This window comes from Solanum stenotomum, chromosome 12, assembly GCF_019186545.1.
Source record: "Solanum stenotomum isolate F172 chromosome 12, ASM1918654v1, whole genome shotgun sequence".
NCBI lineage: Eukaryota > Viridiplantae > Streptophyta > Magnoliopsida > Solanales > Solanaceae > Solanum > Solanum stenotomum.
Window position 1 is genome coordinate 49,596,328 of NC_064293.1, and position 24,257 is coordinate 49,620,584.

Sequence of the window (24,257 nt, forward strand, 5' to 3'; positions counted from 1 at the left end):
GTGCGAAAGGCGAAAAAAATCAAAAGTTCAATATAGCATTGCAACATTTAGTTTAATATTATAAGATTAATAGATTAGCTATCAATCTTAGTTCTTATTCAACAACTTTATATTTAAAGAAATTCATCACTTCTTAAAGATCAGTTGTTTCTGCCTCCAAAGCTATTATCAGTCCTTTTGGGAAGTCCATATATGGGCACAACATTGGATATTCATCTTCTTTCATTGTCCACCTACACAATAGATGATTAATGTTTTTATCATATGATTTAATATAAAAAAAAATATCAGAATTTACAAAAAGATAAAAGGCAAACGAAAATGATAGTATAACGAGGTATATATTTAAACGTACATTTGAGTCTTTTATGTATTAATTAAATACCTGTAATTGAGGACAAGATGATGTAGGAAAAAAGCTGCTTCTAATCTGGCAAGCTCGGATCCAGGACACATCCTCAATCCACCACCAAATGGGGTCACCTTTTTGCTTGTGGCTGGATCCTGAATTTGAGACAAATAAATTGTCTAACTAAATATTATTATAGTAAATATTTTTTTTTCGTACAAAAAAGCATCCTTAATTTATATATCGTCCGTTGAAATTAATATGTTTCACCAGAAAAAGGTAAACTTACGGTCCATCTCCAAGGGTTAAACTCCGATGGATTTTCATGCAACGATGGATCAAGATGCATCGAAGAAAATATAGGGAGTATTTTCCATCCTGCTGAAATATGATATCCTGGAACTCGAGCACAATAATATAGCTCAAAAAAAAATTACACTATACAAAAATAAAAATAACATAACGAAATACTTATGAGAGTTATATATATGACTGAAATCACCAATATGAAGGAAGTTCATTGACATGAAGATTATCAAAAGTTAGTGATGAAAATAAGGATTTGTCAGGGTTTAAAAAAGAGAGTTATTTGATGAATTGTAGTTAACAAACCTTTGAAGTCTACATCCTTAATAGCTTCCCTGAGTACAAACTTCACTAAATTTCCACAACGTAGAGTTTCATTTATGACCTGAATTATAATGAGAGTTTAATTTTTTTTATAATACAAATGAAAGCATACAGAGAATTACCATAATGGTTGAATTGAAAAAGTAGAAGAACTAATTACCATCATGGTGAATTCCATTTGCTTATAATCTTCCCAATTTAGGGGTTCCCCCCCTTTTTTCTTTCTCCTTAATGCGCGGTGTTCATCCTGATCATATGATAATTAATTAGAGAAGTAATTGGTATTGATACTGATAATTTTACAAATGTTAAATTAGTTTGACGATTGAAGAGTTATTTTTACCTTCAAATTTTGAAGAGCTTGTGATGATTTAGCAAGAAAATAAACTAGTAGAGACAAAAGTCCAGAGGTTGTTTCAAAACCTGCAAAAAGAAGGTCTAGTACAATGCTCACTTTTTCCACATCACTCAATTTTCCTTTCAATAACATTATCTCATTAAAAGAGTCCTTTTCTTTTAGTATTTGTTTCAATGTGGATGCGATCCTGCTACGAGCCTGCACTCACCACAAAGAATCATACATTCAAACTCGAGACTTTTAATTAAAATAATTATGTAAGAAAAATTATCAGTGCCTTGATGGCCTTGCCATGGTGTGTCCATGGAAGGTTAATTGGAATGGAGACAAAGCCTTTCATAAATGTGAGGAAATCTTTTAGTAACTCCAAACCAAGTGGTTCTCCAGGTTCCATCTCCAACACACTCATCAACATCATACTAAAGCTAAACTGCAACTTCAAATAAAGTTATGTATACTTAATTATATACGTATGTATATGTATATAGATGACGAATTAAGTGGACGGACCTGTTTGGCTTGTTTAAAAAAGAGAATGAATTGATTTCCTCTCCATGACTCCATTAGTGAGAGACACAACTTATCAAGATGACTAAAAAAATGTGGTGTACACTTAAATTTATTGATGAGAGACATTTCAATGCTTCGAAATCTTTTGTGACGGTCAAAATCAGTGAGAAGCAACAAAGAGTGTTTCCCAAGAATATTTTTGACAGGTTTTGGATAGCTGCTTTGGAACAATTTGTTAGGACCGAAATAAGGAGGTGTAATGCGAAAACTAGCAAAGCAAACCTCAAAAGACCATGAGTAAGAAGACAAACGAGAAATATACCAAAAGAGACAGATTTAACGTGGTTCAGTCAATCGACCTACGTCCACAAAGGAAATGAGCAATCCACTATAAATATGAGAGTACAAAATATGGAGAGAAACAACCTCAAACAATTCACTCTGAATACAAGGAGGTACACAAAACTCTTCCCCATAACCGCAACTCTCGAAACCCTAGGACTACATTGTGAATGCTAATTAAGTTAGAAGGAACAAGCCTATATTTATAGAGTCCTAAACCTTTCCTACAAGAAAAGGACTAGTAAAATATTAAAACCTTTTCCTAAAAGGAAAACCTATTTATGGTAAGAAATCAGGGCAAATAAACCCCAACAAATCTCCCCCTTGGCCTGAATTTCTGACAAAATAAATTTGTCCACCTTCTTCACATAATCTTTAGGATCTTGCATCTCTTCTCCATAATCTCCTCCATCAAATCTACGTCTCGACACAGAGAACCTCTCTGAAACAATTTCTCCAACAAAGATCTTCATTACTGTCAAAAAGGTTGCGACTAGAACTACACCTGCCAAGATGAACACCCATCTGTAACCTAGTTCCATCATTGAACCATGACTCTGATACCAATTGTTAGGACCGAAATAAGCAGGGATAATGCGGAAACTAGCAAAGCAAACCTCGAAAGACCATGAGTAAGAAGACAAACGAGAAATATACCAAAAGAGACAGATTTAACGTGGTTCAGTCAATCGACCTACGTCCACAAAGGAGATGAGCAATCCACTATAAATATGAGAGTACAAAATATGGAAAGAAACAACCTCAAACAATTCACTCTGAATACAAGGAGGTACACAAAACTCTCCCCCATAACCGCAACTCTCAAAACCCTAGGACTACATTGTGAATGCTAATTAAGTTAGAAGGAACAAACCTATATTTATAGAGTCTTAAACCTTTCCTACAAGAAAAGGACTAGTAAAATATTAAAACCTTTTCCTAAAAGAAAAACCTATTTATGATAAGAAATCAGGACAAATAAACCCCAACAAATATTACTCATAAAAGAAGTTGAAAAATAAAAGCAGAAAATAACCTTTTCCTACGAAAATTCAAAATGACCTGAGGATAAAAGCTAATAGACCATGAGACAAACGCAATCCATCCCAAAACATTATACAACACTTCCAGTGGAACTGAATTCCAAGATGCCATTAAAAAAAAGAGAACTATGAGACTCAAGAGTATAGATTCTTTCAAAAAAAAAAAGAGGAGAGTAGAATCTTAAATATTGTCGTGTCTAGTGGAGTATTAGAAGATATACAGACAAAGAGTATGGGGCATGTCATCATTTATTTTGATGCTACTCCCAATATAACTTGAAAGTCAATACTCTCAATCCATTTTTTGTTCTCTTTTTCAAAGTCAACTTGACTGATTTTCAAACTTAAATTAGATTACATTAATATTATATTTTTTTAAAAAATAGATATTCAAACATAGACCTATAAATTGCAAAAAAACTCTTATTAATATAATTAAAAAATATATTATAAAATATTAATTTATTTACATTAAGTAATGAATGTGGCCCATATTTCGTCCATATTCACGTCCCTTTCACGCATCAGAAATATACTGAAGTGCTTTGCGTTCAATTGGTAAACTAGAAAATATGATGCACATAATTAGAAATTAAACAAATTATACCTGAAAGGCGGAAAGGATCCCTCCATTACAATAGAAATGCTCCCTCCATCCCACTTTATGTGTTACCTATCCAAATTTTGAAATTTAAACTAGTCTATCTTTGATGGTAATTTTCATATATTTTTTAGATATTTTGAATTGTAATTATTGTGATAAGATAGTAGTATTTTTCAAATATATAATTTTTATTTAAATTTTTTGTAGATTTCATGCCCAAATTCACAATCAAACTTAATTTGTTTGAACATCAAAAATTGAATTGTGCCACATAAATTGGGATATATGAAGTATTAGAGGCTATAATCACTTTTTTTGATACTTGGATACAAATCTATAACTATATTTTGTTAATTAACTTAATTGTGCTCCATAACTATAGTTTGTTAATTACAATTAGTAGCTACATGTTAGAGGGAGGAGAGAGGCGAGCAAGATTGGGAGAGAGAGGAGAGGCGAGCTAGAGAGAGCAGAGAGTGGAGAGAAACGAAGTGTATATGTATATTTGTCGAATTGTATATGTATATATGTCAAATAATTGTATATGTAACTTATATACACATGTATTTGTATATCCGAGCGAGATTAGGAGAGGGAGGAGAGAAGAGAGAGAGATTGTGTATATGTATATCTGTTAGATAACTGTATATATATTACTGGTATAAATATTTATTTGTATATCTGGCGAGCGAGATTGGGAGAGGAAGGAGAGAAACGAGTGAGACAGGGCAGGGAATGGAGATAGGCTAATTGTGTATATGTGTATTTGTCAGATAACTGTATATATGTTACTGGAATAAATATTTATTTGTATATCTGGCGAGCGAGATTGGGAGAGGAAGGAGAGAAACGAGTGAGACAGGGCAGGGAATGGAGATAGGCTAATTGTGTATACGTGTATCTGTCAGATAACTGTATATATGTTACTGGAATAAATATTTATTTGTATATCTGGCGAGCGAGATTGGGAGAGGAAGGAGAGAAACGAGTGAGACAGGGCAGGGAATGGAGATAGGCTAATTGTATTTTTTGTGTGTATTTTGTATATGTATAAATGACATAATTATAGCTAAAATTAAGTTGTGAGCCGTAATTAATTCAAAGTATAACTATGTTAGCTAATAACTAGTTGATTGGCATTTGGCACCAAAGAAGGACTTAATGGGCTCAAATTCAATTGATTGTCTGTGCTACTATGATATATTATCAGATGCACCATGACGTAATCACTATATCAAAAATAATTTTTTAGTAGCAATTAATAATAACAATAGTTTAATTATCGCATAATATATATAGAGAGGCAATTACTAGTGACAAGCACATGTTAACACTCTTTATAAAATGCCGCTAAAACATATAACGACATTGAATCTAATAATAGTTAACTAATACCGTAAAATATATATATTACTGCTAAAAATTATTTTTCTTATAGCGAATATAGCAGTTGCAGATATCTATATACCAAAGTGCTTACGTTCTATTGGTAAGCTAGAAAATATGATGCGTGATTTGAAGTTAAATAAATTATACTGGAAAGGCGGAAAGGATCTCCATTATTATTTTGTTCATATGTAAGCCACGTGTCCACAATAAAAATGCTCCCTCCTCTTTGACGGTAAGTTTTCATATATTATTAAATATTTTTCATTGTAAATTATTTTGATTTATAATACTTATTATGTAATTTTTAAATATATAATTTTATTTTTAAAAACTTGAAGATTTCATGTCTTAATTCATGATCAAACTTAATTTGTTATCAAAATTTGAATTGTGCTACATAAATTGGAATATATTATAATAGAGGCTATAATCATTTTTCTTGGTAATTTGATAAAGATCTAATTTTTTATATTAATTTATTATTACAATAATTAATGGTTTTGACTAAGGTAAATTACTTAAATTCAGCTAATCCAAGTGCGCCTTGACTACGAGCCCGTTTGCATTGGCTTAAAAAAGTAATTTTAGGTCAAAAATAAAAAGTCAAACTGAAATGACTTTTAAGTCAAAAAATAAAAAGTAGGGGGAGACCTATTTTTGGTTTTTGACTTATTATAAGTCATTTTTTATCTTGCCTAACACTTCGTAACTTATTTTAAGTCATTTTTGACTTATTTTAAGTTAATTTTTATATTTGTTAAACACTTTCAGAAGTCAAAAACTGATTTAAAAGTAGGTTTGACCGACTTTTAAACCAATCCAAACGGGCTCTACATCTATGGATCCTGAACAATTAATTTGGGCCTAAATGTTTTATTGAGGCCTGTTACCTGGAGAATTTATCGGGCCCAAGCCCAAAGCAGAATGCTCCTCGTCCTGAGCAGTAGCAAATTCAAAGTCTTCAGCTGCATCGAGCAACTCTATAGTAGCATCGCCTTCTCTCCAAGCTATGGCGGCTGAAATCGTGAGAAGAAGTCTTAAAGCATCGAACTTTTCCCTTCTTAGAACCCTAACCTTTTTCCAAACTCGTAGTTTCAGTAACTTAGCAGAATCTGTACAACCGGAATCTGATGCCCCATCTTCCTCATTCACTTTCTCTGAGAATTCGGGCGATGGAGACTCGAATTCTCAGAGAAAATCAGCAATCGATGATAATATCTTCATAAATGGTCCAAAAAAGGCTTCTTCGTCAAAAGAAGCGGAATCTTTGACGATGCCTATGTCTTTCATGACTGGATCAATTGTGGGAAAGAGGTTTTATCAGAAAGTGATGACTAGAGAGGCTGAAGATGGAAATGGTTGGAGTGTTATGCTGGATTAACGTACACTTAAAACCCCTTCTAAACCCCCTCTCAAATGCCCCACTCTCGCTCTTGCTAAGGCTATTGCTGCTGAATGGGAATACCAGGTGCTCTATTCCTCATTTCTCAGATACCCATTTTAGTGAACTTTCCTTTTTATCTTTTTGGGTTTATTGTTTTGTCATTCTTGTGTTTTCTATATGCAGGGAACTTGATATTTTCCATATTGCTTGATGTTTAAATTGTGTGTTTTGCTACCCTTGTCCTGAAACGTATTTTGGTGTAGGAAGTAGATGGGATCAGGCCCTTTACTATGCCATTAATGAAACTTTCATGTACTGCACTAGAAAGAGTTCCACTGACGCGTCATAAGATAATTGAATATTTGATGAAGAAATTTCCTCAAGATTTAGTATTCTGTCGTGCTCCAGGGGATAATGATCTGACAAGCGGAGTTCTTGGTATATTATTTTGCAAAGTGTAATTCTTTTTATGTGCTCTCAACATTTTGCTTTTCTCATGAAACGGTTTCAAACATATGTCTTTAGGAGCAAACTTAGTTTTGATCCTTCATTTGTTGGGCAATTTATGGTGAATAGACTTTTGTTTTTACTAAGTGGCAAAAAGTAGTGGTCTGATATAATTTTCATAAGTTTTTTGCTTCCCAGCTGTCCTCATTTTTTTTATTTAAGAACGGAACATATACATGATGAACAATTCAGCTGTCCTATTTGTATGTCTAGATCTCACCCACAGCTAGTGTCAGTCTTTGCCAAAGATATACCATACCCTTGTTAGCTAGTTTGTTTCGAGTTTGGAAGGAGGGAATGTTTTGCTTTTCCAGCAAATGGTTAGTAATGCCAAGAAGTAATAGGAGTCTGAAATTTTTATCAGCCTCTGCTAATCTCTGTAAGAATTTTTTATTGTGCTTTTTACTCTGGCATCTGGACAAGGCTCTCTCTTTCTGCCTATCTTCATCAACATCTCCGACCTCATGCATCTTTGTGATTACATGGTTAATAGTTTTGGCTCTCTTTTTTTTCCCATGAATGATTTGATCTTAAATAATGCAATTATCTCACTAGCTTTTGGGAGTATTTTGTGATAGCACAATTCTGCTACCCCAAATTAGAGCTATTGGAGGAAATGACAGTAACAATAATACAGCACTGATTTTTATCTCCGGAATTCCATTGCTCCTTTTACATGTGAACTACCCACTATACCAAAGTTTCATTTAGCAGTATATTCTGCCCACCAAGCACACTACTAAACCCTGGTAGAAAATTGAACTCTCTTCAAGGTTTAATTCAGTGAACTGAAGAATTAATTATGATGGGGAAAATGGTGCTAGGAACAGTGAGAGTTTTACTGAGAGGGACTACAGTGAAGTGTGAGGAGAAGAGTGTTTGGCAGGTGGTTTGAATAGGGTTCCAGTGGCCTTCTGACTTTTGAAGGATTTGATATGATGTAGGAAGAATGAATACCTAATAGGATCGGCAGTTCAGAGTTATGAGAAGGTTCACTGGAAGGGCTGTAGTGGAGAAGGGTTTGGTAAAGCCTACAGACAGGGTCCAAATCACTCTCGAGCCTTTTAATTTCGAGCTTTTAACGGTTTCTCCTGTTACAATTTTGGGAACCAAATTAGTCCAATTGGGCTGGTGAATATGCTCAATACAGATGGGGTGATTCATTCGATTGAGCTGGACGATGAATCTAATTCAGTTGAAGTTGAAATAAAAGGCGTTGGCGAAATGAGGATTTTTGGTTCCCAGAAGCCAAGCACTTGTAAGATCAATAGAGAAATTGTCCCATTTGAATATGAGGATTTCATGGTTAAAATTGATGAACCATGGTCCAGTCCTTCTGGTTCATGTGTCATTTAATATTTGTTTTGACATAACTAGCTAATCATGAGCTGATAACTTTTACCCATAGCCGATTCCAAGGGATTAAGCATAATTATTGTTATTTTATGTAACTAGCTAATGTGAGGTGCTTTTCCTAGTTTTTGTATTTACCCCATTTTTCATTAAAGTCGCATATGACTTTATACATGTGTATACCTCAAATGTGTTATGAGGATGAAATATACTAGTAAATAAGCTTTGTATATGCATATATAGTCTCTTTTTTATTATTATTATTATTATATTAGTATATTAGGATGATACAAAATTAATCACAACTAACATAAACAAACAGACTTGACATTCCTTAGAAAGCGAAAAAGAGAGGATTTGCTCAAATAGATTGATCGTATATTTCTTTTAATAAATAATAATTTCGCCTACCCACCCTTATTTAGTTTGGGCTACTACCATTACTTAGTACTAGAACTTTATTTATTTTGTCAGGAATTCTTGTGTTGCTTTATTTTGTGCCCTCTCATTCTATTCTTTTTCACCTAGCTATTTTCATATTGATGTTAATTTTGCACGCCAATATGCATTGTTGATACAACTATAAGTGATTGATTGGATTGCTTTTTAAATTATAGCGAATTAGTCTTGTCTAAATTATTCAAAAATGAAAAAAAGAGTATGAATTTTATTCTTAGTTTTCAACGAATCCTCGTCCAATTAGTTTGATAATTTTTTGAAAAGAATGTTCAAATACAAGATAATCTTGTCAATCTTGACACCAAGTTTGATGTAAAGCAAGCTACTTACAAGAGTATAACTATAGTAATTTTTTCAAAATGATTTTTCACTTTAATATAAATTTATGCATATATTCTAAAGAATATTTGATTGCGATTTTAAATTATAAATTATGGTGTACAGAAAGTTAACACTAATGCATTTTTTTAAGGAAAAATCACACCATATACACATTTAAGGGTCAAATATTACAAGTTTTANATTCTTCTCATAAACAAATTCTAATCCTTAAAATATGGAAGAAAAATCTAATGACAAAATATCATACAAATTTTAACACTAAAAATAAAGGAAAATTAAGAATTCTAATCCTTAAAATATGGAAGAAAATTACTGTAACTAGTACTTCAATCCTTTTAGGTTTATATCTACACTTAACCCTAAGCCACATAACAGCAATATTAATAGGTTTATATCTACACTTAACCCTTAACCACATAGAAGCAATATTAAATCATACTTGAAAGCCTCTTATTCTCATCATCTTCGCCAGTATGGTAATGAGAACTCACATTCTGGAGGAGGAAATACTTATTGACATTCTCACTAAACTTCCTGTTAAGTCTCTTTTTCGTTTCAAATGTGTATCGAAATCTTGCAAGACATTATTAACTGAGCCTTACTTTAAGAAGAAGCATCACAATCATGCCAAAAATCAACCTGATTCCCGAAAATTGCTTATTCGTATTAGGGATAAAATGGATTCAAATTTGTATTGCACTTCTTTATCCCCAAATCGACTACTTGTTAATGATATACATACAGTTCCAAAACCACCATTCAGTCGTTATAGAATGTATTGTTGTTGCGATGCCTTGTTTCTCATTGGAATTTGGACCGAACCTTCTCAGGACGACGAGCCTTCAATGTTATTGCTATGGAACCCGACCACGTCAGAATCAATAGTACTTCCCCCTTTAGAATCGCCTGAACAGGAATCAACTTATGGATTGGGATATGACTCGACTAGTGATGATTATAAAGTCCTTAGGATTGACAAGGATGGCTCTGCACTAGATGAAATTGTAGCACTAAAAAGTGGTTCCTGGAGAAAAATTTATTCGCCCTCAGTTAGGCCTGTCGGCGATGTTTCTCTTTTGTATGGTAAGGAATGTTTGCCCTTTGTAAATGGAGCGTTTCACTGGCTTGGTATTGAAGAATCCATGATGTCGTTAAATATTTCAGATGAGACATATAAGAGAATACCCTTACACAAAAATATGTCTTTATACCTTGAAAGTGTGACTATTGAAGAGGGCCTATCTGTGTTGGGAAGTATGATTTGTCTTTTTAACCGTAACGACATCACTTTCAATTTATGGATGATGAAAGAGTATGGTGTTCAGGAATCTTGGATAAAGTTACTCACATTACCATGTAATGGGGCTTTTTCAATTATACCCATATATAGCTTTTCCGATGGTAAAGTGCTACTTCGATACGAATGCCCAGATGAATTACGAGGAATGAAGGTTATTTATAGAACATGTGACCATCGAATATGGTCTTTTGATATTGATCCACTTTCCTTTATCTTAAGTGGTTTTGTTTATATGGAAAGTTTAATCAATCCGAGAGAGATTGATGTATATCCGATTCATAAACAAACAGACTTGACATTTCTTAGAAAGCGAAAAAGAGAGGATTTGCTCAAATAGATTGATCGTATATTTCTTTTAATAAATAATAATTTCTCCTACCCACCCTTGTTTAGCTTGGGCTACTACCATTACTTAGTAATAAAACTTTATTTATTTTGTCAAGAATTCTTGTGTTGCTTTCTTTTGTGCCCTCTCATTCTATTCTTTTTCACCTAGCTATTTTCATATTGATGTTAATTTTGCACGCCAATATGCATTGTTGATACAACTATAAGTGATTGATTGGATTGTTTTTTAAATTATAGCGAATTAGTCTTGTCTAAATTATTCAGAAATGAAAAAAAGAGTATGAATTTTATTCTTAGTTTTCAACGAATCCTCGTCCAATTAGGTTAAAAGACAGCATTTTCCTTTTTAAAACGTGAATCCTTTTACAATAACAAAAACACAATAAGTTGTTTGATAGGGCCTAATGGCCATAGAAATAGTGCAGATTAGAGTAGGTTAAGTAAAGTAGAGATTAATTATATATTTATTTTGATTATTTTTGGGAAAATTACATAAATTGGATTCATTAGGTAAAGTATTTACCCAAATTGGATTCAACCCAATATATTTATTTTGATTGAAAAACTTCAAATTATTGATTACAAGCTTGAAGTTAGCAATGACAGACCAAATCAATAAACAAACTACAATTTTGAAATACTCCAAATGTTATTGATGACCAAACGGCTAAGCCTGCGAATTTACAAAATATCATAGACTACATCTTCTTTAACTATGTTTCGACTCAAAGAAGAGTACTGGAGTTATACAGATTGTGCCTTCTACGTACACCAAGATGACTTGAGAAAGTTGTAAATCAAATTCCTCTTAATAACCTCTGTTTTACAAGCAACTGAATAGATCAGCAATCACCGTCCCTCAATGTCCCTTGGTTCCTCCTGAGTAATACACCAAGAAGTATGCATTATATAAAACCAAATTATAAACAATAGTAAATATTTGCACTAGAAACACTTATTTTTAAGAAGAAGAAAAAATGCATTTTTATCGAATCATAAATAAGACATTATGATAGGAAGATTTGAGTGATGGATATATTCTCTCTTACCACATCAAATTTAGGAGAAACAACTTCTTTCCTTGAAGGATATAGCACATAATGTTGCACAATGAAGAGAATGTCAAAGACTATCGACACCTGCAACATTCATTTGATCAAAAACAAAGACAGAGTGTATATAGGTAAAAACACAGATGAACGTTTCATACCAATGACAATAAAGTCTTGCCGATGTTTCCATAAAAGTTCACCCAGGAATCTGTAGCGAAAGTAGATCAAATACTTCATTAGGCACATATACACAAACATTCATAAGTCATATAGGAAGATTATATTATTGAAAAACAGAAACTCACGTTGATCTATAGATAGCACTGCCATCTGCCCATAATTTGTTAAACCTCCAAACAAATCCAGAAAAATGTTACTAATACTAAAACCAATAGTGCTCTTTTCCAGACTTCATATTCACTCAGTTCTTTTTCTGAAGCTTCAAGTTGACACTGCAAGGTGTTTAGACTCTCGTACTTAAGTTCAGTAGCACGATTAAGATCATATTCCCGCTCTGCTTGCTGGATCTCAAGATTTACCCTGTCAATCTGTATTTAGGAAAAAAGTTAATCAAGCTCCAATGCAATCTCATTCATTTACATATAAGTTGCTCGTTACCTAATTCAATTGACAGCTCAGAATATAAATGCACTTCCACTCAAGAGTAGTTAACAAAAGAAAAACCAGTTATGAACAAACTTAAGTAGAGAATCTTCAGTTGCATACCTCTTCCTTAATGGACTGTAAGCGAGTCATGAAAGTTTTTTCATGCTCCCACTGCTCAGTCAGCTCAGCTTGCCTCTCCTTCAAAAGAGACAATTCAACCTCAAGGTGGTTTAACCGATCTTTCGATGCTCTATCTGTATCATTAGTTAGAGATAGGCGCTCCATCTCGAACTTCAAAACTGCATGATTGATCTCATCAAGGGCTGTAGGTTTTGAGGTGATCTCCATTTTCAGTTCTGCAGCAGCTTCATCAACTAGGTCAATAGCTGCAATATGAAGACCAGCACTTTTTGCACCAAGTGTAAGTCCATTAAGTGCAAGTCTATTATACTACACATTTATGCAGTTCAAGTGCATGCACTTGGTGTATGCTTACTGGACCAAGGGTAACAGTAATGTGAGGATGGAGACTGAAAGCTATGCTTGATATGTTCCAGAAAATGTGGCTACATCACTGCTCAAGATTTTTCTGTTCCTATAGTATTTTGAGAAGGCCATGCTCAAATGTCGAAGTGATAATTAGTAGTTAGAATAGATTCAAAATCCACCAGCAGGACTAGAACCTGCATATTGCAGGTTATGCCATGCAAATGCAAAGTACTTCCCTATATTTTAAATTAAAATTACACAAGCAGCGCAACTTTAGTAGTCAAATTGGTTACCAGAACATTCACCTTGTTGGTGGGGGTTCGGTTCCCCGCTTGTAATCCCTCCCCCACCCGCTCTATTTATAGTAAATTAAAATAAAAACTACACAATAAAGTTATAGCATTATGAACAATACAGTATTTATAAATATTAAATGAAATAACAAGTTGCTCTATAGTGAACAGCTCAGTTTCTCACCTTTGTCAGGTAGAAAACGTCCACTAATATAATGGTCTGAAGAATAGCTGCGTCAACTAGCGCAGTGTCTGAAATGCGGACTCCATGATGCAGCTCATTTCTTTCACGTAATCCACGAAGTATAGAGACATTGTCTTCAACTGTAGGCTGGTCAACATTAACTTGCTGGAAACGATGCTCCAGGGCAGGATCTTTCTCGACATAATTCTCCTCGACCAAGCATCGGCCCCAAGAGATTCCCAGCATCCATTGCACCATTAGTGGCACCTGAAGAAATCAAATGATTCTGTTTTTTTCACAAAACAAACCAGAAAAAAATTGTCCAAACTTGGATGGACCCAAATAATGATACTGAATCCAACTTCTGGTGTAGGATGAAGTCATTAAGGTATCAGTGTGTAGCAGACATATAGGCCAATTAACATGGGAAATTATGCGTGCATGCATTAAATGAACAAACTAGGAGAGAGTAATTCAAGGGCTCAAGTGAAGGGTCAACAAGTAATAATTTTCAATCACAGGCATACCAACAACGTATATAACAGCATTTTAACATCTAGTGATGTTTCCTAAGAACATACCTGCACCAACAACAGTATCTATCTCATCAATGAAAAGGATGATCTGTCCTTCGGATTCTGTCACTTCCTTAAGAAGTGCCTTAAATCTGTCTTCAAATTCACCATGATATTTTGCACCGGCGATGAGCGCACCCATATCAAGAGATATCAACTGCACAGACGAAACAAACAGTACAGACGAAACAAACATGTTAATTTAATAAAAATACCTTCTTCATAAGTCAGGTGAATGCAACAGAAAATCCCATCATCACTAACCCTTTGATTCATCAAAGCCTGGGGTACATCTCCTTGCACAATTCTCTGAGTAAGCCTATCAAACAGGAAGAGAAGAACATAAGTTATAGGCTACGGATGCAGTATTTTTTGGAAAAATATAACAAATTGAGACCCAATGGAACATGTTCTAAATGAGCCATATAAATCACAATTTCAAATCACATGCTCCGACTCCTGCTCAATAAGAAGAATTTACTTACCCTTCAGAGATTGCAGTTTTCCCAACTCCAGGCTCACCAATTAACACTGGGAATGACTCCAACAGCTCCTCCTTTAAGAAGTTCAACAACTGGATTCAACTTCCAGGAATCCAAGCCAAACTGATCTTGAACATACAGCAATCATCTTTCTACCACGTTTTGAGTACTAGTACATAAGAAACAAAACATCATGCGTAGTCGGACAATATAATAAACTTAAGTTGACACCAATCTTCATGAAAAGTTGTTTCGACACTTCCAAATCAGTAACAGTTGCTCAAAATACAAAGCAACTATATAACCTTCAATTTCAATTTCAAGAATTGAATCTCAAGAACCCTGAAATAGAATAAAGAGAACTAACAAGACATAATAGTGCCTGAAACAATATAAAAGTAAAAAGACTGAGAGTCAAAAGAATTTGTATTTAAAGAAACAAAAGTTTCTAAAGGGAGAATATCCCATGAAAGTTCATACACCGGCCTAAATTTAGCATTGGCCTAAAGAGTTTACACAGTCCATTGCATTTTAGACCAAACTACAGGCTCAAGCCTAGAACATAGAGAAAATGCGTAGATTGTGCAAGAAAATGCTAAAATCTGAAGTGATTGGCCTAAAATTATTATTGGCCTAAAGAATTTACACCGTCCATTGCATTTTATACAGATTTCTACCGACTCAAGCCTAGAACATAGAGAAAATGTGCCGATTGCGCAAGAAAATGCTAAAACGGGGAGGGGGATTCTGGCCATGCTGGTTCTGAAGTTCATTCTGGGCCTGTGGTTGTTGGGGGGGAACGTTGTGGTGCTGGTTCTGGTTCTGAATTTCATCCTGGGCCTGCGGATGTTGGGCGGGAACGTTGTGCTGGGGTTGTAGGGGTGGAATTCCGCCGGCGGCCTCCGGAGCTAAGGCTACGTTATAATGCCTGTAGTAAGGAAATTTAGTAAATCGGACCCAAAAAACGTAAAAATAAAAGGATTCAAGAAGAAGATGGAGCTACCCGAGGAGATGAGCAATAATCTGATCTTTCTGATGAATTTGGTCTTGCAACTGTTCAATTAGCGCAGCGATTCCGCCGTTGTGTCGATGAGCGTCCAGCAATAGAGCATCTCTATACATTACTTCAAATCTTGCAGTTCTTCCCGCGGGAGTATTTTCACGAAACTCCCTGTTCAAATTTGCCTTGCCGTAGTTGCGGAGAAGACAGTCGAATTTCGCAATAGTACCCTGTGGAAAGAGATTTCGCCATTGACAATTTGCGTTACAATGATTACCTTTTGCGGCACAAATAGCGCAACCTCCTTCACCGTCCATTTTTTTCTATTCGTTTTACTGAGTACTAACGGGGTGGAAAGAGGATATATTACGTTTATTTATAGAAACTAGAGGATGGTAAGACCTTATTTAATAAAGATAATTATAATTTAATTAATTTAAATAGTAGGAGTAATATTTATTAAATTGAATTCATTTGATTCGAATATGAATTATCATAGTTCTATAATTTCGAGTTTAGGTCAATGGGTTGGTAAGTGTTCGATCTACCATAAAATAAAGGGTTCAAATTTCAGTAGTGTTTTATTCTTAACATTAATTACTTATTTCCTAAATTAGTTTCCAAGTATCCATCATTCCGTGTTGAAGGCTTACAAGGCTAAATTTGAGGATTTTATGGCAGCATTGCACGTAATTTTGTAATATCGTATTTAAATTAGAATTTGATAAACATATATTTTTATTGTCTTAAAAAAAATGTCTTGAATATTTGTAAAAAAATAATAATAATAATAAAAAAATCATTTAGTTACGATATATTTGGATATGTATTTATTTTTATCAGAGTTTTTATTAATTATTGATATTTTAACGGAGATGGTGAATTTTGTTATGTTTAAAGAATTATTAGTACATGAGATAGATTTTAAATATTATTTTATTTCATAATATTAAATTTTCGTGCGCACGAATAATTTTACTAATTGATATATATAGAACAAAATACCTACATATATGTGATTTAAAAAAATTGAATATAGAGTTGCCATCTGCACTTCCACGTGGAAGTGAAGGATCTGGACAACAACAATCAAGGTGATGGGTACCATCTTTTGAATTAATAATATATATACCCCCTCATTATATTTAATACACATTATATAGTCGGTTATGAGTAACCCCACCCCTTTACTTATATATATATATACCTTTACTTCAACAAATTTCCTCCATTCTGTACATGCACTTGACCATTGAACTCGGTTGATGGAAAAAATGTATATATTCTTTGATGTTATAAACAATTTTGGAAGAACTCGACTGTCTATGTCAAGTTATTCAAGTTCAAATTTAAGGTATGTTAAAGGCAAAATTCTCTTTTTTATATCACACGAAATTTAAAAGTTATAAATCATCGAATCAGTTGTTTTTTTACTATTCTATTGCTAGAAAGACCCTCTGTGAAGGGCATTGGTAAGTCAAATGATGTTAAGCTTTGATTTTATCGTATTGTTCTCATACTTGTTTCATTGTGAAGTGTTTTGCTAGTAAAGTTATCCTCCGTTAAGTTTCTTGTTTCTTATATATGTCTATTCGCGAGCTATTGTCCTAAGACTAGGGCTAAAATATCGAAGAATTATCATGTTATACCCAAGGGAGTTGTTGAGTCATTCTTCTTGCCAAAACATTTCACAAAAATTGTTATTTGAAAATAATACTAATATTAAATCTCGTACTCTATTCTTTTTGTTATATACTTGTCAAGCAACGTATTTCTAAAACGGACCATACTATTATCAATTTGGAGTCATTCTTATAAATCAAGTTAAGAATGTTAGTCTCCTTTTAAGTTCCTAGATGACTAATTTTCTAACTTGAAGTCGAGTTTGTACGAAGGTTAAATGAGTTCATGAGAAGATTGTTTAAGCACCTTGAGTTATTTTTGAATATTCTCAGGCTTAAGATACCTTTCTGAAATCGAGTTAGGTACTTAGGTCTATTCTAGAAGAACATGAGGTTCTATGTGGCGTTTACATGTCATATGAAAGTGAATACGAAATTATGAGAACATGAGTTCCAACAGGCCAAGGTTGGCAACATGAGTGGTAACATATATACATTACGAATACATACATGACATGCTATGCATTCTACTCTCGAGCTATAATCGAGAGGTATGAGGCTTATTGCTTATATTTATACGTATGAGACACAGATTGCCACAAGTTGGCGAATATGATGCCAGTTCGCTATCGAAAGGCACCACCATTGCTTAGCATTTGGTTGGGTATGTCATGCATTTGCATCTATATATACATACTCACGACATACGGTTGAACGAGCATATCATGCATATTTGATTACTAGGAGGTCAGATGTCTATCATGGAGGCTATCAGAGTTTCAGTTTCAGGTGGTATCTCTATTACCTTTTCTATCACAACTACTTATGACATCATGCTCTGCCTTACATATCAGTACATTTTCATTCGTACTGACGTCCCATTGCTTGGGGATGCTGCATGTGGTGCTACAGGTTTGAGAGTATGTCTTGATCGGCCTTTGCCATAGGGGTGTTGTCTCAGCTGAGGATTGATAAGCTCCATTCTTCCTGGATCTATTGGTTGTCTATTAGTTGTTGGTATCGTTGGGGACTTATCCCAACCAATTGAGTTATAGTATTCGTAGAGACTTGTGGACATATTTTGTTGGGTCTTCTCAGCTTTCATTTATAGCCTTGTCGGCTTATTGTATTTATGGTTTCAGATGATGCCTCATCGGCATGCTAGTTCTTTATAAAAAAGTACTATATGTATACACAAAAGATTATTCATAAAATAGGTGTGTAAATTTTATTGATGTATACAATAACTGTAGCATATATACATAAATTTTATAATGTACACATAAGAATATTACCAACAATTATAGATATTAGTTATTACTATAATGAATACAAAAATATGATTAATATGATACATATATAAATTAAATTTTATTCACCCAGGAATCTGTAGCAAAAGTAGATCAAATACTCTTTATTAGGCGCATATATATACACAAACATTCATAACTAGGACAAAAACTAGATACTACATATAGGAAAACAGAAACTCACGCTGATCTATAGATTGCACTGCCAGCTGCCCGTAATTGTTAAACCTCCAAACAAATCCAGCAAAATGTTACCAATGCTAAAACCAATAGTGCTCTTTCTCCGGAAGTTCATAACAGCCTATATATAGATTTTCCATAGCCAAAATTCTTAAGCATTGAAAGTAAACTAAGAAATATGTCAAAGAAGCAGACGAGTATATCATAAAAATAACTGTAACAAAAGAGCACTAAATTAGAAGCAATTGGTAAGAAATTGTGACTTTTTTTTCTCAAACAAAGCAAGAATTTCAACCTGGGGAATGTACTTGGTTACTGTCATAGCAACCTGCAATCCGCTGCAATTAAGAGAAAGAAGTGTAAGATTTTATCGTTATAAAGTAATATCTCGACAAAAAATAGTTTTGTCAGGACTATATTTGTTAGTAGATAGAGTTCAGTTGAGTGATCATACATGAAATTTATAACCCTCACCACAAATAACTACTAGAGTATCTATTATAATGAGAATAAAAAAGCTAGTGATAATGGATTGAACAAGACAAAAAATGTGAGGTTAATACAAGTAATTGTGGATTTTAAAAGAAGGTTGGCTTACTTGAAACAGGAGATTAGCCATAGCCAGGAATGCTTAGGGATACCCATAAACACACAAACTGCAACACTTAACCAAGCAACAGATACAATTGCTATAGCAGTTTTCGATACCTTCTGATTTCCACGCTGAAAAGTACTCTAACCAAATTAATCATTTGAACTGAAAAGAGTAAACAAGATATGTACACTTACATCATAGATAGAAATCTGAAACAAGGTAAAGGCTGTTAAAAGAACAGCATGAGTAGAGAAAGCCACATCATTGGCAGCTACAGGTATCATCTGAAGTTAAACAGTGAAGGTTAATTAGCACAAAACAAAAGCTTACAGCATAAACATAGCGCGATTCACACTATTCACACTATTAACCTCATTTTTGCCGTATCGATGATGATATTGCCTTTGAACAGCAGAACTGAAGAACATGGAAGCATTGTAGATGAGATAAGACGAGTGCTTCGTCAAATTCAACACCACAAAATCGAAATTCAATCCCACCACACTAAAAAGTTAAAAAAAGAATTGATCAGAAACTGAAATTTAACCAAAAATATTGTTAGGACCGAAATAAGCAGGTGTAATGCGGAAACTAGCAAAGCAACCCTCGAAAGACCATGAGTAAGAAGACAAACGAGCAATATACCAAAAGAGACAGATTTAACGTGGTTCGGTCAATCGAACTACGTCCACAAAGGAGATGAGCAATCCACTATAAATATGAGAGTACAAAATATGGAGAGAAACAACCTCAAACAATTCACTCTGAATACAAGGAGGTACACAAAACTCTCCCCCATAACTGCAACTCTCAAAACCCTAGGACTACATTGTAAATGTTAATTAAGTTAGAAGGAACAAACCTATATTTATAGAGTCCTAAACCTTTCCTACAAGAAAAGTACTAGTAAAATATTAAAACATTTTCCTAAAAGGAAAACCTATTTAAGATAAGAAATCAGGGCAAATAAACCCCAACAAATATCATTGAACCATGGCTCTGATACCACTTGTTAGTGTCTTGTCTTTCCCAACAAAGTGGTATCAAAGTCATGGTTCAATGATATTTGTTGGGATTTATTTGCCCTGATTTCTTACCATAAATAGGTTTTCCTTTTAGGAAAAGGTTTTAATAGTTTACTAGTCCTTTTCTTGTAGGAAAGGTTTAGGACTCTATAAATATTCATCTTGGCAAGAATTCTACATTTCATGGTCGGTCTAAACACATTGATGTGAGGTATCATTGGATTCGAGATGTGTTGGATTCTAAGTTGCTTGAACTTGAAAAGATCCATACCAATGATAATGGTTCCGACATGATGACTAAAGCTTTGCCAAGAGGGAAGTTTGAGGATTGTTGCATGATCGTCGGGATGGCGGTCTCCTCCACATAGTTGTGAGGGGGAGAATTGTTGGGTTTAGGATCTTTTTTTCCTTCCTATGTGGATAAATAAAAGTCTTATTAGGACTAGCCCACTTTAGCCCATAACCCAAAATATTATGTGGCATATATAAGGCTTATTTGGTCTTATTTTCAAAAACACAAGAGAGAAAAATCAAGAGAGTTTCGTTTTAGAGATTGAGAGAAAAGGAGAAAAAATCCCGTTTTTGCTTCTGAAAATTTTCTGCTCAGGCAGTCCGCTTCAGACAGAGTTTGCCTGTTAACCGTTGGATCGTGCTCAAATTTGAACTGGGAGTTCTCAACATCTGGTTCTTACAATTCAACGGTGGAGATCGGATTTGGAGGTCTGTAGCTTCTGATTTTGGGGCGTGAACAGTAGCGCATTTTTGGGTGAAATCTCTTCTTTAATTCTCTAGTTTTGGTGCAATCTTGATTTGTTGTTGCTCGTTGTTTGGCACTTGTTTTATGACCAATTTTGGAGAACAATTTTGTAACTCTTGGTGTTTATAGTGGAGTTTTTGGTCCTGTGGTTTTTTACTCTTCACATCGAAGGGTTTTCCACGTAAATCATTGTGTCTTGTGTGATTGGGTTATTCTTATCTTGTTGCTTTAGTTTGATTGATATACTTGCTGTCCATTCTTCATATTGCTTGATTTGGTTTGTCTTCTCTTGGTTCAAATTGAAAGGGAAAGTTTAGATTTGGGTATTATTCCGCTGCTATCCTGTCTGACATTCTTGTTAGTGTCTTGTCTTTCCCAACACAATTTTCCTTCATTTTGGAGGACAAATGTGTTGACCTCCAAGTCACATGAAACAATGGTTGGAGCCCCAAATATGTTGGATTTGAATATTTTCCCATATCTGAAATAGAATCAACATAATATATACCCTTAAGCGTGATGGAAAAATAAACTTATTTTTAGTTTTGATTCGTTTAATTTGCCTAAGTTTAAATAGGTTGGTTCAAAACATGTCAAATAGTGTAATATAATGGATGAAAATGTATTTATATACAAAAGATCGGATATTAAATTTGATCAAACAAGCCAATTTTCACGCATCATAATAATTTTATTTGATAGGCTATATATAGTCCTAATAAAGAAAAGTAGTAATAATTTTAGTAGTTACTAAAAAAATTATAAAAATAAATAAATAAAGCAATTAGATCAGAGTAATAAGTGGGCAACTTGAGTTTTAAACCCATTTCTTAGCTAGCCCATTTCAAACCAAGTAACTTTTGAGTGGATCTGCATGCAAATTTAGTCTAACCTGTCCATTCAGTATATTCCCAATTAAATTTGATCAAACAAGCCAATTTGCCACACATGATAATAAGATTTTGCATGAAAGTATATATGATGAAGTACATACCTAGAGCAACGTTGTTGCAAGAAATTGCCAATGGAGAATGATTTATGAGGGGTGCAGAAGCCATATGTCTCTCCAATCAAGGGTAAACCCATGCTCCCATTAGGTAACCCTTTATGGTCATGCTTATCAACTAAGAAAAATTGCTGAAAGATTAAGTTTAACACAAAAATTACAGTACCAAACAAGAAACCCAATATCACTGGAAGGGGCAAAATCATGATGAAACAAATTCTTTAGTACTAATAATTTAGTTTGGAGTATGGGATTATCCTGCCTTGTGCAATCAGTTACTTATATAGGCCAATAGCCCATGCCCAGAGAAAAGTTGCTAATTATAACATGTCTTATCTACATCAGATAAAAAATTATCTGTAAACTTTTTGTATTGACTTTCTTCTTTCTGTTGACTATGATTCCCTTATAACTAAAAGTCGTATAATTTGAAGTTCTTACTTAAAAAGTTACATAACTTTATTTTATTTTCAAGGTCATTCAACTATTGTTATTTTACTTAGGGATCGTTTGGTGTGATGGATAAGAAGACTTAATTCCGGGATAACTTTTGAGTAGCCTTTAATATGTTGTTTGGTTGCAAAGGCTCGGATAACTTATCTCAGGATTAACAATTAGTCCTAGAATAAGTTATCTCGCACCGGAGGTGGAATAGTAATCCCAGGATAACTTATCCTAGGATTAGAGCCGTTAAAATGGGCTTAACCTATGGGGATGGCCCAACCCAACCCGTTATTGGGGTAGGGTTGGGATATGATTTTTCAAGCCCATTTAAAACTAAGGCTTATAAGCCCAACCAATATAATCCCTTGGCTCTTGAGGCTTCATCGGGGTCGGGCTGAGGTCGGCCCATGGGCTGATACTATTTATTTAAGGGCAACTTACAACAATCTCACTAGTATATAAGCTAATTACTTAAATGCACGTTATGTTGTAAGATTATAAATCTTTCAAGATTTTAGTACTTCTAGATACATGTATCTTAGGATACATGGATAAAAATTAGGTTAATTTGCTCGAGATACACTCTACCCAAGTGTATTCATATGTATTTAGGATACATAGACAAATACCGCGCCCTCCTCTCCCTCTCATCTCGCTCGCCACTCACTTATCTCGCTCGCGTATCTAGGATGCATCACATATCTCGCATATCTAGTATCCTAGATACATGCTAATTACACTACATTTTTTGCTAGTGTTATTGAAACAACACCATTGTTTGTCATATTTGATTTGAAAATCTTCTCATTTTCTTGATATTAAAAAATTTTAAGTTTGAAAAAAAAAAGGGCTAGCCCGCCCTAGCCCTTGGCCCTTCTAGGGTTGGGTTGGGTTGAACATTTTCAGGCCCTTTCAAATAAAGGGTTGTCCCGCCCTAGCCCTTCAAATTCCTTGGCCCTCGAAGCTTGGGCCAGGTGGGGCTGGGCCGACCCTTTTTGACAACTCTACCTGGGATAAAGTATGTAAAATATCAAAAATACCTCTCTTAAACTCTCTTTTATACCTCACTTTTACATTCATATATTAACATATATTAATTTTTAACAACATTTACAACAACATTCACGAGCTTAATTATTCGTTGTTTTTATGATAATATATTTCTCTATTGAAAAATTACATTTTATAAATACAATTTTTATTTATGAATATATTATAAATTGAATTTTTTTGCCTAATTCTTATGTTTGTTTATATTTCGATTTCTCTTAAAATGTTCACTCCACTAAATTACAGATTTTTAATTAATTAGTTTATTACTCACTTAAAAGTTATATTTTATATATCAATTAAAATGTAGATAACTTTAATAATAACTTTTTTTACTTTAATAAACTTAATATGAAAGATTTATTTTTAAGCTAAATAAGATGGAAGTTTTGTTTTTAAACTAAATAAGATGAAAGTTTTATTTTTAAGTTAAATAAGATGGAAATTTTATTTTTAAGCTAAATAAGATGTAAGTTTTATTTTTAAGCTAAATAAGATGTATGTTTTATTTTTAAGTTAAATAGGATGAAGTTTTATTTTAAAAACACATGGCACAATCATGAAAATACACACATAAAAATATTTAAGTTAAATAAGATGGAAATTTTATTTTTAAGAATGAATAACTAAAGCTTGCAAAGAAAATGTAAAAAAAAAAAAAACTAATAA

The 24,257-nt window shown here is 33.7% G+C and overlaps 3 protein-coding genes and 2 pseudogenes across 3 annotated transcripts; 2 read left to right on the top strand and 3 right to left on the bottom strand.

Annotated features, from left to right (window-relative positions):
• Window positions 1–133: 133 nt before the first annotated feature.
• Window positions 134–2,731, bottom strand: LOC125847511 (cytochrome P450 724B1-like). Its single transcript, XM_049527112.1, has 8 exons — window positions 2,549–2,731; window positions 1,615–1,767; window positions 1,323–1,535; window positions 1,140–1,226; window positions 962–1,040; window positions 639–745; window positions 386–504; window positions 134–233 (listed from the first exon to the last, which is right to left on the bottom strand). Exons 1-8 carry the CDS (start codon window positions 2,729–2,731, stop codon window positions 134–136), a joined length of 1,041 nt encoding a protein of 346 aa, XP_049383069.1.
• Window positions 2,732–6,144: 3,413 nt separating this feature from the next.
• Window positions 6,145–7,198, top strand: LOC125849183 (uncharacterized; annotated as a pseudogene).
• Window positions 7,199–9,743: 2,545 nt separating this feature from the next.
• On the top strand, window positions 9,744–10,907 carry LOC125847512 (F-box/kelch-repeat protein At3g23880-like). Its single transcript, XM_049527113.1, has one exon. The coding sequence runs from the start codon at window positions 9,744–9,746 to the stop codon at window positions 10,905–10,907; it is 1,164 nt and encodes a 387-aa protein (XP_049383070.1).
• Window positions 10,908–11,662: 755 nt separating this feature from the next.
• Window positions 11,663–22,174, bottom strand: LOC125847513 (cystinosin homolog). The gene is made up of 10 exons (XM_049527115.1): window positions 22,083–22,174; window positions 19,678–19,810; window positions 19,501–19,590; window positions 19,310–19,434; window positions 19,007–19,049; window positions 18,760–18,832; window positions 12,276–12,320; window positions 12,129–12,178; window positions 11,968–12,057; window positions 11,663–11,797 (listed from the first exon to the last, which is right to left on the bottom strand). The coding sequence occupies exons 1-10, from the start codon at window positions 22,172–22,174 to the stop codon at window positions 11,768–11,770; spliced, it is 771 nt and encodes a 256-aa protein (XP_049383072.1). The 3' UTR covers window positions 11,663–11,767.
• LOC125849420 (chaperone protein ClpB3, chloroplastic-like) lies at window positions 12,357–15,916 on the bottom strand (annotated as a pseudogene).
• Window positions 22,175–24,257: the final 2,083 nt, after the last annotated feature.

What these genes read in the sequence shown, in the direction of transcription:
- LOC125847511 (XM_049527112.1), bottom strand. Translation starts at nt 2,731, where the DNA reads ATGGAACTAGGTTACAGATGGGTGTTCATCTTGGCAGGTGTAGTTCTA. An exon ending in TTAACCCTTGGAGATGGACC is followed by an intron (nt 505 to 638) that starts GTAAGTTTACCT and finishes TCTCAAATTCAG; the next exon opens with GATCCAGCCACAAGCAAAAA. An exon ending in CATCTTGTCCTCAATTACAG is followed by an intron (nt 234 to 385) that starts GTATTTAATTAA and finishes TCTATTGTGTAG; the next exon opens with GTGGACAATGAAAGAAGATG.
- LOC125847512 (XM_049527113.1), top strand. Translation starts at nt 9,744, where the DNA reads ATGGTAATGAGAACTCACATTCTGGAGGAGGAAATACTTATTGACATT.
- LOC125847513 (XM_049527115.1), bottom strand. Translation starts at nt 22,174, where the DNA reads ATGGGTTTACCCTTGATTGGAGAGACATATGGCTTCTGCACCCCTCAT. An exon ending in TTGCAACAACGTTGCTCTAG is followed by an intron (nt 19,811 to 22,082) that starts GTATGTACTTCA and finishes TTAACTTTTTAG; the next exon opens with TGTGGTGGGATTGAATTTCG. An exon ending in TTCAGATTTCTATCTATGAT is followed by an intron (nt 19,435 to 19,500) that starts GTAAGTGTACAT and finishes AGTACTTTTCAG; the next exon opens with CGTGGAAATCAGAAGGTATC.